Source organism: Lissotriton vulgaris, chromosome 11 (assembly GCF_964263255.1).
Source record: "Lissotriton vulgaris chromosome 11, aLisVul1.2, whole genome shotgun sequence".
NCBI classification, from domain to species: Eukaryota; Metazoa; Chordata; class Amphibia; order Caudata; family Salamandridae; genus Lissotriton; species Lissotriton vulgaris.
Window position 1 is genome coordinate 354,629,240 of NC_141699.1, and position 13,472 is coordinate 354,642,711.

Sequence of the window (13,472 nt, forward strand, 5' to 3'; positions counted from 1 at the left end):
TCAAAGCCGTGGGCTTTGATTACCTTGGCTAAAGGTGATAAATATACATTAAATAAAGTTGGGCTTAAGATCGAACCCTGCGGGACACCTTTGTCATTTTCCACATAAGGTGAAGAGAACAAGCCTATTTTAACCTTTGACCGCCTCCCTGTCAGATAGCTCTGCATCCATCTGTGTTTTTGACCTTCGACACCAATCTCAGCACAGCCGTTTTAGCAGGACACTATGAGAGATGGTGTCGAAGGCCGTCGACAGGTCTAATAAAATCAAGATGGCCGATTGCTTGGCATCCAGAGCCAGCCGGATGTTATCCACTACCTCCAGGAGGCCGGTCTCGGTGCTGTGGCAAGCTCTAAAGCCCGATTGAGAGGTGTCCAGTAGCATATTGTCCTCTAGATGTTTAGTTAATTGGGTATTAATTAAGGATTCCATTATTTTGCCAAATAGTGGCAAAAGGGAGATAGGACGATAATTTACTGGTTGCTCTGGGTCCGCATTATTCTTTTTTAAAATGGGTCTGACAGTTGCTTCTTTCCAAGACACAGGAAAGATGGCTTGGGCTATTGATAAATTAAAGATTGCCGTTATTTCAGTCATCATGGCTGGGGCTATTTTTGTCAAGATCTGGGCAGGGATCACTTGGGGAGCCTGATTTTACTTTCTTTAATTTATCAATGACTTCTCCCTCCGTAACAGTATGGAATTCAAAGAGGGGTTTAGACAGGGATGTTAATTCAGGGGTAGGCGAATTAGGTGGACCTGTGTGATTGTCCTTAGCATTCGGAGGTTCCGTCTCTCTGGAAAAGGCTTTATGAATTACATCAATTTTATCCTTAAAGCAGAAGGAAAGGCTGTCAGCCCATTCTTGGGACTCGATGGTGAGTGGCTGGCAGGAAGAGGGATTAGAGAATTCCTTTACTATAGAGTATAGTTCTTTATGCGAATTACCAGCTAATTCTATTCTGGTTCCTAGGTAAGCTTTCTTCGCTGTGGCTATCTGGCTCATGTATTCTTTATGTGCCGACTTATATAGCTGTTTATCCAAAGGATTATTTGTTTTACGCCATTTCCGCTCGGTGCACCTCATAGCCTGTTTCACTAATTTTAGATCTGGTGTAAACCAAGGGGATATTGTGTTTGGACATTTAGTTTGCTGTTTTGGGGCAATATGATCCAGTGCCATGTTAATTGCTTTGTCTAGATCTTTTACCACCTTGTCTGGATCAGAATTGTGGGTCACGGGGGGGGGGGGCGTAAAAACGCTAGCAAAGGAGTCCGAGTTGATTTTATTCCAGGGCCTGCTCATTTTTACCTTCTTTGAGTGGGTAGATATAATCGCATTGACTCTAATATTGAACTTTATTATCATATGGTCAGACCATAGGATTGGGTAGAGTTCGACAATTTGAACTTCCTGAGAGTTGGTACATAGGAAATCTAAAGTATGTCCGGCCTTGTGAGTAGGACCCGTTTCTAATAACATCAAGTCCATTGCCTTAATGTTGTCCATTAATTCAGAGGTATGTGTATCTTGCCGCAATTCAATGTGATAATTAAAATCTATTAACAGGAAATTTTTACATGCTAAAACATGCGGGCCAAAATTTCCAATAGCTGAGTCACAAAGTGGGTTTTATTTTCTGGTGGTCTATAGACAAGCTCTCCTTTCCAGGATTCTCTAGGTCTAGGGAAGAGACAAGGAATTCACCCCATTCAGTGATTTGTGTGTCAATGACCAAAAGTTTTATGGATGACTTAGACTATTGCTGTACCTCCTCCTCTCTTAGCCGTCCTATCTAATCTTAGAATACTGTAGCCTGTAGGTAGAGCTGTAGTTAAATCCGGGCAGGATGTTTCTTGGAGCCAGGTCTCCGTGATGAAAAAGAGATCCGGTGATTCCTGATCCAGTAGGGCCCATATTTCAAGAGCATGCTTAGGGAGTGAACGCACATTTCCGTACAAGCATGTAAGGTGGCTAGGTAGGGGCAACGGTGCATGTAGCGGAAGGTCTTCTCTGTTACTGGAGGTATGAGAAATGTTAAGGGAAAGAAGCTCTGAACGCGAGTATTTAATAATGGCCATTTGACGTTTTTACCACATCGAGGGGGCCTGGCGGCAGTTTGGCGGCGGTCTGGCGCAGACTGGCTTGTCTTAGGTGAGTCTTCGGCGTGCTGAGGACGTGCCCGCTGCGTTCGTCCGCTGCGCTCCTGTCCCGCCAACCTCTAAGAACTACAGAGGGCCCGTCTGATTGGTGCAGGATGCACAGCGGAAGTCGTAGTCCCTTCCAGTGTGCTCCTGGAATTGTCTTCCCTCCACAACAAGCTGACCGAGTCAGTGGTGGACCGGGGAAGCGACGCGATCCCTTAATTTAAAATACGGCGAACAAAAAGTTTTTAAAAGTAAGCTCAAATAAAAGCGAACAGATGCTTGTAAGTACAATGCAAATAAAGCGCAGCGCGCCTCTCTTACTATTAGTCAGCTAGCAAGTGCATTTGGCGGCAATTTCGAGATACAGGAGACATTCAGCAGGTCCATCTCTGTGGTCGGAAAGAATTGTGAAGCAATTAGTGAAGGGGTAGTTTCGAGTTTATCCACCCATTAGGCCTCCACCGCCTCTATGGCAATTGAACACTGTCTTATCACAACTGATGAAACCACCATTTGAGCCAATTCACAAGACTGATCTAAAATTCCTATCCTGGAAGGTGGCTCTCTTAATAGCTCTAACATCAACCAGAAGAGTGGGAGAAATCCACGCCCTTACGACGCAAGAACCTTTTCTGCAATTCAGGGAAAAGGGAAGACAGATTGGTGCTCAGAACGAATCCAAAGTTTATTCCAAAAGTACCAACGGATTTCCACTTAAATGAGCCATTAATCCTGAAACTATTCTTTCCTCAACCATCTACGGCAGCTTTGGATGTACAGCGTTGCCTGAAATTTTATTTGCAAAGGACAAGACCTTTCAGAAAATCTACACAATTGTTTGTGGCTTTTAGTGCCCCCAGGAAAGGTTTCCCGTTATCAAAACGGGGAATTGCACGATGGATCTCAAATGCCATTCAATTCTGTCATCAGGCGGCGGGGAAGCCATTACCAGCACGTGTTCGTGCACATTCCACAAGAGCGGTATCTACCTCTTCTGCTCTATTTTCAGGCATCCCTATTCAGGACATCTGCAGAGCAGCTACCAGGAGGAGTATGCATACCTTCACCAGGCATTACTGCCTGGATGCACATGCAAGAAGCGATGTAGCAGTGGGACAAGCGGTGCTGAGGAACCTTTTCCAATAACAGTGAGCCTCCTTTCTCATCCCTCCATATTTTGGTTGGTAAGAAAATTACATTTTATTGTTGTATGATATTGGATATGTCATTTATGGGCGATATGTTTCTGTGTATTTTGATACAGTTACTACTATGTGCAAGTATCATGTGTTGCCTATTTGTGAAAATCAGGTGACAAAAAAACAAATGTGCTATAATGTACTGCTTGCTATTCTGATTCAGGTATGTGAATCTATGAAAGCTCCAATACTGGAGTAAGAAAACAAGTTACTTACCTGTAACTATAGTTCTCCAGTATTGGAAGCTTTCATAGATTCACATACGCCCACCCTCCTCCCCTGAGAGGTTCACCTCGGATTTGGCACAAAGGGTATTACAGCACAAGTGCCCAAAAATCTGAGGGGCAGAAGGTTCTATCAGGAGGGTTCTAGAGGGTGAGTGGCTCTGATTGGCTGAGGGAAAAGTTTGGTCCTTTTTTACATAACAAAGGTTATGGGTTGCAAAAGGGAATGGGCCTAAGGCCTTTTTTCAATTAGCTATACTGCTAACCATTGCTTTTTTATATACCGGAGACTCCTGTTTCGACGACGGGGAAATGATTCAGGTATGTGAATCTATGAAAGCTTACAATACTGGAGAACTACAGTTACAGGTAAGTAACTTGTTTTCATACCTTGCATGTAACCTACATATCGGGATCAGTCTTGAAAGTACCTGACCAAGCAGCTCCGACAGCCCTTGTTAATAGCAACGACGAAATCAAGCAACATTGCACACTGCACTCTGCTCACTCCGATCTCCATACCAAATGACAGAACTGGGGTTCGCGTACGGCGCTACGTGTTGGTGGCAAGGGCTCCGTAGTGATCCAGTACAATGTTTATATATGATAAATATTATACCTTTGCAGGTGTGCGGGGGAGAAGGGCAGTGCCAAGCTAGTTGGAGAGAGAAGACCTGTGTGTTTTTGGCCGAGGGGTGTTCACGTTAGTAAACAAGCACCGGCCTCTGATGCACTCGAGTGAGTGCCTGCTTGTGCCCTGGGGGGGACTGGAGTGCGCATGGCAATGTAAACAAGCGCCCTGCTCTGATGCCATCGAATGGGCCCCTGCTGAATGTGCCCATGTGTAAAGTAACTGGTTCTCATGTTGAGCATGTTAAGGTGCGATGACAATAATAAAGAACGGATCTGCTAAGAGAGAAAAAAAGCGCTGTGCAAGCAAACCCTCAAAAAAATTGTTCCACCAAAGCAGATGTTAACAGTATTTTGGCTACGGTAAACTGATGAGAGAAGCAGACGAGGAACAAGCATTGGTAAATGCAGGAAAATATGCTACAGCCAATAGAAATGAAGGAAAAGTGAGTGGCAAGCACAGGAACCAATGAAAATCCAGGCAAGCGAGGGGCCGGCTTGAAAGTCCCTTTTAAGTTTATATTAAAAAAAAATAGATTTTACAAACACAGCGCAAGCGAAACCTAAAACCGATTAGCTCTTGGTAGCATATTGTCCTCCACTAAAAGTATACTCAAAGCAGAAAATGGCACTTTTGGTGTCTGCTGCCATAACGTTCTACCACCACAAAGCAGGATGCCCTCTGCATTTAAACTTTAAAGCACATTCTACGAAGAGTAGATCTACATTTACTGCATTGTTTGCTGGTATTCTCATATCAAACGTTTGCAGGGCTGTAACTTGGAAGAACAGACACAGATGTACCCTCCATTAGAGCCAGTATTTGACAGTTTAAACAGATGCAACAGTAGTTCTATATCATCTTTTTTTTAAAAAGGTGAACCCACATCCACTAAAATGTATATATGTAAATATTATACATATATTTTCTTCATGCTATTCTGATTCAGGCATCTTAATCCCTTAAAGATTTAATACTGGAGAAAAAATAAAAGCTACTTACCTGTAACTATGGTTCTCCAGTATTGGTATCTTTCATAGATTCACATGCGACCCAACCTCCTCTCCTTTGAGGCTCACCTATCGAACATATTATTCCCTCCAGGAAGTGGTGTTCAATTAGCTGTTGGCTGTTTGGTTAAAGTTTCAATCTTTTCAAATGATGTGATTAAGGAACAAAGTAACTGTTTCAGCCCTTGCAGGGCTGCTTTGGAACTACAGTGAGACTCCCAGCTCAATGACTGGTAATGATTCAACCACATGTACAAGTAAGTAACATATTTATTTACCCCAATGCAATGCGTGTGACCTCAGATGTGATGTCATAGATTGCATGGTGAGGTAATCTGTGATCTCACTGATGATCATGAGCAGTGCATGGTCAAGCGTTATGATTGCATAGCTTACCAGAACTGATGAATCTTTCAGACTTTGATGGAAATCGTAGCCATAACTTCACAGGAACAGTATTTTTTCAGGCAATGTATCCCTACACTTCCCCTGCAGTAATGTAAAAGTATCTGCACCTATGTGGGGGCTTTCCCGTCTCTAAATTTGGAATGGCACAAAGCCACTTTGAGAGTAAAGGACAGTAATGTTAGATTGTTGTCATTTAATTTTATTTTTGCTTAACCTGAGTGAATGTTTGAACCATTGTGTGACATTAAGTTTCCAACTGGAGGTTACACCTTTATGAGGGTTGAAATGCTGGGTCGCTAATAAGTTGGAGGAGAAAGCAGGTGAAGGGTGGGATAGGGAATTGCGATCAGTGAGGATGAGGTTTTAAGGATACAAAATCCCAGTACTTGTGTCGTGATTGCTCACCACATTGCTTCTTTTCTTTCACAGGAGATGCTGGCCATAATGAAGTCCATCTATGACATGATGGGTCGTTACACTTACCCCACCCTGAGGGAAGATGCACCTATCGAGCATGTGGAAAGGTTCTTTCAGGTGAGACTCCAAACAAGGTCCAGCAGATGAAGTTAGAACTCTTGCAAGTACGGCAAGGTGTGACTAGCCACTCTTCTCTCTTTCAGAAAATGGACCGGAACCAGGATGGGGTTGTCACCATCGATGAGTTTCTGGAGACATGTCAAAAGGTGAGGATGTCCTTCATTTGAAATTTGCGTCATCATTAACAAACCACCATATCCCACTGCAGCCCTGCAGACAGCAGACTTTAATTCAATAAGCAAAACAATCCACAGTGCACTCCACTGTCCTTGACACACTGCATCACTGAAACCTTCCATCCTAAGCCTGTAGCCCTGCCCTTCTACAATCTCTATTCCTGCCTTCCACTCTCCATGTCGGCACTCCATAGTTTTTGTCTTAGTACTCTGTACAGTCTGTCACTATGCGCCTTTAGTCTGTGTTCCTGCTATGAAAATAACTTGTCCTACATCTGTTTTCTCAAATTTGTGTCTGTATTTCACAGTTTATATCTACTGCCCACCAATAATTTAACACTCATTCACAACTTGTATGTCTGTTCTTCACAATCCTTACCATTGTTACCCCTCTCAGGTGCTCTATGCACAATTCTAAGATTTCTAGAACATCATGAATAATTCTATTCTTTCTAATACCCATTATCAGAGAGCCGTTTTGAAATGAATAATAGCAATCTTTGACTACAGGTGATGATATGACACAATTTAAGACAACTTGACGTTTAACCCTTGAATTTCCTTAGATACAGATCCATGACCTTCACATTGCACTCTGATCTCAGTGACTGTATTAACCCACTGAACTACCATAGCAACCCCTGGAATATGCCAAGAAGGTCTTTGACTTAAGGTGTACTCTGCAGACCTCTTGTTCTCCATTTTTAAATTGGTTTGCCAGCTATAACCTTATACCATTCTGTGTTCAAATGCTACTCCTGCCATTGATACCGAATGCATGGAGACAGACTTGAGCACCACAAACAGGACATAGACAAGAACATAAACACAGATTGTTGTAGCACTCAAAGAAAGCAGCACAAAACAATCTAAAAGAAACACATAGTGGCAGATTCCTTACCTTAGAATTACCCCCAGGTGTCAGACTGGATCCGGAAAGTTTTCATCAGCCGTACCTCTGCGTGTCAGTAGGTGGCGTCGTGTGGCTCCGCGTGCGTCGTTGGCATCCTCCTCGCCGAGATGACGTTGCTGGAGCTACTTAAAAACGCCCACGCGTGCTGATGTCCGTTCTTTATTTTTCCCTGCCAGCAAGCGCAGATCCAGGAAGAGCACGTACCCCCAGTCATTTTTAGCTGAGTTTTTTTCGAGGCATTTTACCTCCCTTCTTCTGAGTCTATCGACTCCTGGTGTCGTACGGATGCCCGGTTTCAAGAACTGTGGGGACTGTCATCGCATGATGTGGGTGACGGACCCACACTGCGTGTGTCTATACTGCCTGGGGCGCGACCACGACTCCAAGTCGTGCCCCGACTGCCGGGCCATGGCGCCGGAGACTTTGCGGGAGCAGTCCCGAAAGTTGCTGGAAGTCCGGCAGTCGGCTCCGCTCCGCTCAAGGTCTCGGTTCCGTGGGAGGTCAAGGAGCCATCACCATCATTCGTGTGGATCTAAGTCTTCGCACTCTGGGTCAGGTAAGTTGAAGCATTCCAAGAAGAAGTCGAAGAAGCGTCGTCGCTCTTCCACTTCCCCTCACCCGTCGCCGCTGAGGGTGCAAGTGGGGCCACCCCTGCGGGTCTGGGGGAGCCTGCGACGTCGCCGCCTGTCTACCCACCTTTTCTGGGTCCGTCAGTGACGCCTGCTCAGGCGCAAGAGTTCCTTGTTGCCTTGGCCTGACTCTTTGGGCCATCTGGGGATCCGGCCCTTCCGACGCCAGTGGCTTTGGCCACGGAGCCACCATCGGCTTTGGCCTCGGTGCCGAAGGACCACCCTGGATCCGGGCTCGGATCCCGGGCAACACTGGCTGACCTCATAACACCTCCAATTGTGTCAACCCCACCTCCAGCACCACCTCCGACGTCGTCTGGTGCTACTGCCGACATCGGACCCAGTTTCAGCCCTGAGGAATGATGTTCCATGATGGCAAATCTAAGCCACCATGTGAGCGTCGAGCAATTAGCTTTGCAGCAGTTAAACAAGAATGCATAGTTCCCCATACAAAAGCCCGAATATGAGAATCTATGCGACGAAGTGTGGTCAAATGTACTACAACCGGAAGCATTCCTAAGACATAAGTAAAACGGGGTAAGGAAACCATTCTCACCGCTTGTACTCTGCCGACATGGAAAAGCCTAAAAGCGACCATTTGGCAAAATTAAATTCCATTTGCACTATAAGAGGTGAGAGATTATCTGAAACCATCCCCTCTAGACCTAGATTAATCAAGATTCCTAAATATTTTAAGTGGGAAGATTTCCAGCAAAAGGGATATCCATTGATTGAAACTTTAGTAGTACCAGAAGAAAGTGGAAGAGCTTAATTTCTATCCCCGTTTACTTTATAACCAGAGAAAGTAAAGAACTCATTAGTCTCGAGTAAAGAAGGTATGGAGTTAGAAAGATCTTTAAGAGTGAGAAGAATATCATCAGCGTATAAATATAGTGTTGATATGCCTCCAGCTATGGGAATACCCTGGATTTGAGATGAATGACAAATGAGGGAGGCAAGTGATTCCATTGCTCGTAACGTAAAAATAAGAGGGGGATAATGGACATCCTTGACGAGTACCTCTTTGAATTTGAAGGAGGGCAGAGAGAAAACCTCCACAATTAACCTGGACTGTAGGATTGTCATATAGTAAACAAACCTTGTAGATAAATTGATCTCCTTGGCCAAAACATTTCATATTGGCAAAAAGGTAGACCCAATTAATGCGGTCAAACGCTTTCTCTGCATCCAAGGATAGAGCGACCAAGTCTCCGACAAATCTCTCGTAGACCATAATGTATGTGCAAATGTTCGGAGATGATTTCTAGAGGAATGGCCTGGGACAAAGCTAACTTGAGAATGGGTTATTAGGGAGGGAATAACTTTACAAAGTTGCGATGCAAGTATACTTGCCAAAATGTTAACATTGCAGTTTATTAAGGAGATGGGGCGATAGCTTGCACAAGTGACTGGACCTTTATCCGGTTTAGGGATAACCGCAAATAATGCCTTATTGGAGATAGGACCCAGAGAAGATGTATGATCAGCCTCTTGAAAGGCAGAATGAAGAGTGTCAATTATTTCTACCCAAGACCATTTATATTATTCTGCAGGGAATCCATCTTCACCTGGGGATTTGTTATAGGGTAGTTTGGAGATGGCTATAGCTATTTCATCTTTAGTGATATCACCACTAAGTAGATATCTGCCTTCATCTGTAAGATTTGGAAGGTCAATAACTTCAAGGTATGCATTTATTTGGTCTTCAGTCGCTGTATTTTCAGAAGTGTAACGTACTTTATAGAAGGATGCGAAGGTGTTTACTATTTCTTGTGGTTTCGTGAGAATCTCACCCGAATCCGCTCGTATTGCAGATATAGCCATGGAAGATTCACATTGTTTTAGCTGTGTTGCAAGTAATCGACCTTCTTTCTCACCTTGCTCATAATGTCTACCTTTTGGACGTTGAAGAGCATATTCTGCTTTGGAAGTATATAGGGTATTAAGTGTCATTTTAGCTAGTTCTAGTTTTATACAGTTTGTAACATTGGGACATGAAGTATATAAATGAGTTAGGGAAATGATTTGGGCCTCAAGTTCAGTAAGACACTGGGATGCTGACTTATTAGCCATAGCTGTATGTCTTATTAATTGTCAAGTCAAGTCAAGTCAAGTCATAAAATTTGTATAGCGCACTACATACCCAGAGGGTTTCAAGGCGCTTAGGAAGGGGAGGAGGATTATTTGTCAAATATCCACGTTTTAAGCTGCTTTCTGAACGCTAGGTGGTTCTGGGTGAGGCGAAGGTAAGCGGGGAGTGAGTTCCATGTTTTAGCAGCCAGGTATGAAAAGGATCTGCCTCCCATGGTGGTCTTGTTGATGCGAGGTACAGTGGCGAAGGCTTGGCTGGAAGAGCGTAGTTGGCGGGAGGGGGTGTAGAAGGACAGTCGAGAGTTGAGGCAATCTGGTCCGATGTCGTAGAGTGATTTGTGTGCGTGGGTAAGCAGTCGGAAAGTGATCCTCTTATTGACGGGTAGCCAGTGGAGGTCTTTAAGGTGACCGGAGATGTGTTCGTTGCGTGGGATGTCTAATATGAGCCTGGCTGTGGCGTTTTGGATTCGTTGGAGTTTCTTCTGGAGTTTAGCGGTGGTACCTGCGTAGAGGGTGTTTCCGTAGTCCAGTCGGCTCGTGACCAGAGCGTGGGTGACTGTTTTCCTTGTTTCGGAGGGGATCCAGCGAAATGTTTTTCTGAGCATGCGAAGAATGTTGAAGCAGGAAGAGGATACGGCGTTGACTTGTCTGTTCATTGAGAGTGAAGAGTCCAGGATGACGCCAAGGTTCCGTGCGTGGTCTGTCGGAATGGGTGCTTTTCCGAGGGCTTCCGGCCACCAGGAGTCGTCCCAAGCAGAGGGGGATGTGCCTAAGATGAGGACTTCTGTTTTATCTGAGTTCAGTTTCAGACGGCTTTGTTTCATCCATTCAGCGACTTCTTTCATTCCTTCGTGTAGGTTAGTTTTGGCGGTGCTAGGGTCTTTGGTGAGAGAAAGGATCAGTTGAGTGTCGTCCGCGTAAGAGATGATGTTGAGGTTGTGTTGGCGGGCGATGGCCGCGAGGGGGCTCATGTATACGTTGAAGAGGGTGGGGCTGAGTGATGATCCTTGAGGCACGCCGCAGATGACTTCAGAGGCCTCGGACTTGAATGGAGGAAGGCGGACTCTCTGGGTTCTTCCGGTGAGGAACGAGGTGATCCATTCAAGTGCTTTTCCTTGGATTCCGATGTTATTGAGGCGTTGTAGAAGGGTGCTGTGGCAGACTGTGTCGAATGCTGCAGAGAGGCCGAGGAGGATGAGGGCGACTGTGTCTCCATTGTCCAGTAGAGTTCGAATGTCGTCTGTTGCTGCGATGAGGGCGGTTTCAGTGCTGTGTTTAGCTCGGAAGCCAGATTGTGTGGGGTCGAGTGATTTGTTGGCTTCGAGGAAGGCGGCGAGCTGGTTGTTGACGGCTTTCTCGATGACTTTGGCCGGGAATGGGAGAAGCGAGATGGGGCGGTAATTTTTGAGTTCGGTGGGGTCCGCTGTGGGTTTTTTCAGAAGGGCGGTGAGTTCAGCGTGTTTCCAGTCTTCTGGGAAGGTCGCGGATATCAAGGAGCAGTTGATGACGTCTCGGAGGTGCGGTGCTATGACGGAGTCTGCTTTGTTGAAGATGTGGTGAGGGCATGGGTCTGTGGGGGATCCAGAGTGGATGGAATTCATCAGGCGGATGGTTTCCTCAGTGGAGATTGGGTTCCAGGCGTTAAGGGTGTTTACGGGGGGAAGATGGTCAACAGATGGTGGGGTGGGTTGGTTTCCGGGTTGGTTGTCAAAGCTGTTGTGGATGTCTGCAATCTTGTTGTGGAAGAAGGAGGCTAGGGAGTCGCAGAGGGTTTGAGAGGGGGTGATGTCGTTGGAGTTGGCCGATGGGTTGGAAAATTCCTTGACGATGTTGAAAAGTTCCTTGCTGTTGTGGGCGTTGTTGTCAAGTCGATCCTTGAATGCTGTTTTCTTGGCTTTTCGGATCAGTTGGTGGTGAGTGCGGGTGGCGCTTTTGAAGGCGTTCTTGGTGCTGGTGGATGGGTCTTTTTTCCAGGCTTTTTCAAGGGAGCGGCAGAGTTTCTTGGATTTCTTAAGATCATCGTTGAACCATGAGGCCTTCTTGCTGCCAGGTTTGCTTTGACGTTTTTTCAGTGGTGCTAAGGTGTCAGCGGTGTTGGATAGCCATAGGGTGAGGTTGGCTGCGGCTTCGTTGGCGTTAGAAGAGAGGGCTGGGGAGTTTCGAAGGAGCGATGCGGAGATTTGGTCCGTGGTGATTTTCTTCCAGTTTCTTTGCAGGGTAGGTTGGGGGTGGTTGATGGGTTTCGGCTTGTTGTAGGTGAAGTGAACGCAGCTGTGGTCGGTCCATAGGAGGTCCGTAGTGTGGCTGAAGGAGACATGATTGCTGGAAGTGAAGATGGGGTCGAGTGTGTGACCTGCGATGTGGGTTGGGGAAGTGACTAGTTGTTTAAGTCCAAGGTTGGCGAGGTTGTCCACGAGGGTGGCGGTGTTGTGGTCGTTTATCTTTTCAAGGTGAAAGTTGAAGTCTCCTAGAAGAATATAGTCTTTGGAGGGGAGCGCGTGTGGAGAGATGAAGTCCGTGATGTCTTCACTGAATTTTGCGCGGGGTCCTGGTGGTCTGTAGAGGAGAGTGCCTCTGAGAGTGGTTTTGGGGTCGATGTGGATCTGGAAGTGAAGGTGTTCGGAGTTGGCGAGGTTGGTGTCAGAGCTGGTTGAGATGCGGATAGATTTCTTATGGACGATAGCGATTCCTCCTCCTGTGTGGCTGGTACGGTCTTTGTGAGTGATCTTATAGTCTTCAGGGATGGCAATGGTGATGTCTGGTGCGGAGGAAGCGTTCATCCATGTTTCCGTTAGGAAGGCGACGTCTGGAGAGAAGGTGTCTAGAAGGTTCCATTGGTCAATGGCGTGTCTGTGCACCGAGCGGGTGTTGAGAAGGATGCATTGTAGGTGGTTGGGGTTGGGAATCTGTGGTGTAGTCGTATCGGAGATGTTGTCGGTGCCGCTGAATTTGCAGGAGTAGCAGGAGAAAGGTCCATGGGTGTGTCCAGGAGCGGCTTGGACGCAGTTGGGGGCGTGACCGGGGTTAAGGGCTAGGAGGGAGGCGGCATCATAGGTAACGCGGGGGGGCTGTGCTGCGCGAGGGGCAGGGGGTCTGGCGCTGGGCGCGGTCCAGGCGCGGACGGGCGTAGACGGGCTTACCTTTGGCGCACCTTCGGCGTGGACGCTGCGCGTGGGGGCATTGGCCATAAATGGATGGTGGAGGGGGCGGAGCGTGGGAGGGGCAGCAGCTGGGAGGCGGTAGCAGGGAGGAGGGGCGGGCCAGGGGACACACAACAAGATGGAGGGTCACAGGGCACCGGGGGCTAAAGGCTAAATTTATTAAACCAACACAGCGCGAGGCTGAAATAAATAAATGAACACACCGCAAGGCGGAATTAATTAAATAAATGCAGCGCGAGGCGGAATGAAAATAAATAAACACACCGCAAGGCGGAATTAATTAAATAAATGCAGCACGAGGCGGAATGAAAATAAATAAACACACCGCAAGGCGGAATTAATTAA

The 13,472-nt window shown here is 46.3% G+C and overlaps 1 protein-coding gene across 3 annotated transcripts in view; it reads left to right on the plus strand.

The window, feature by feature from the left end:
* KCNIP3 (potassium voltage-gated channel interacting protein 3) overlaps window positions 1–13,472 on the plus strand; it is a 783,111-nt gene that overhangs the window by 732,640 nt on the left and 36,999 nt on the right. For all 3 annotated transcript variants that reach the window (XM_086943324.1, XM_086943326.1, XM_086943325.1), the window contains 2 exons: window positions 6,050–6,154; window positions 6,241–6,303. In XM_086943324.1, coding sequence (XP_086799450.1) covers window positions 6,050–6,154; window positions 6,241–6,303 — 168 coding nt within the window. The remainder of the gene's footprint in view (window positions 1–6,049; window positions 6,155–6,240; window positions 6,304–13,472) is intronic.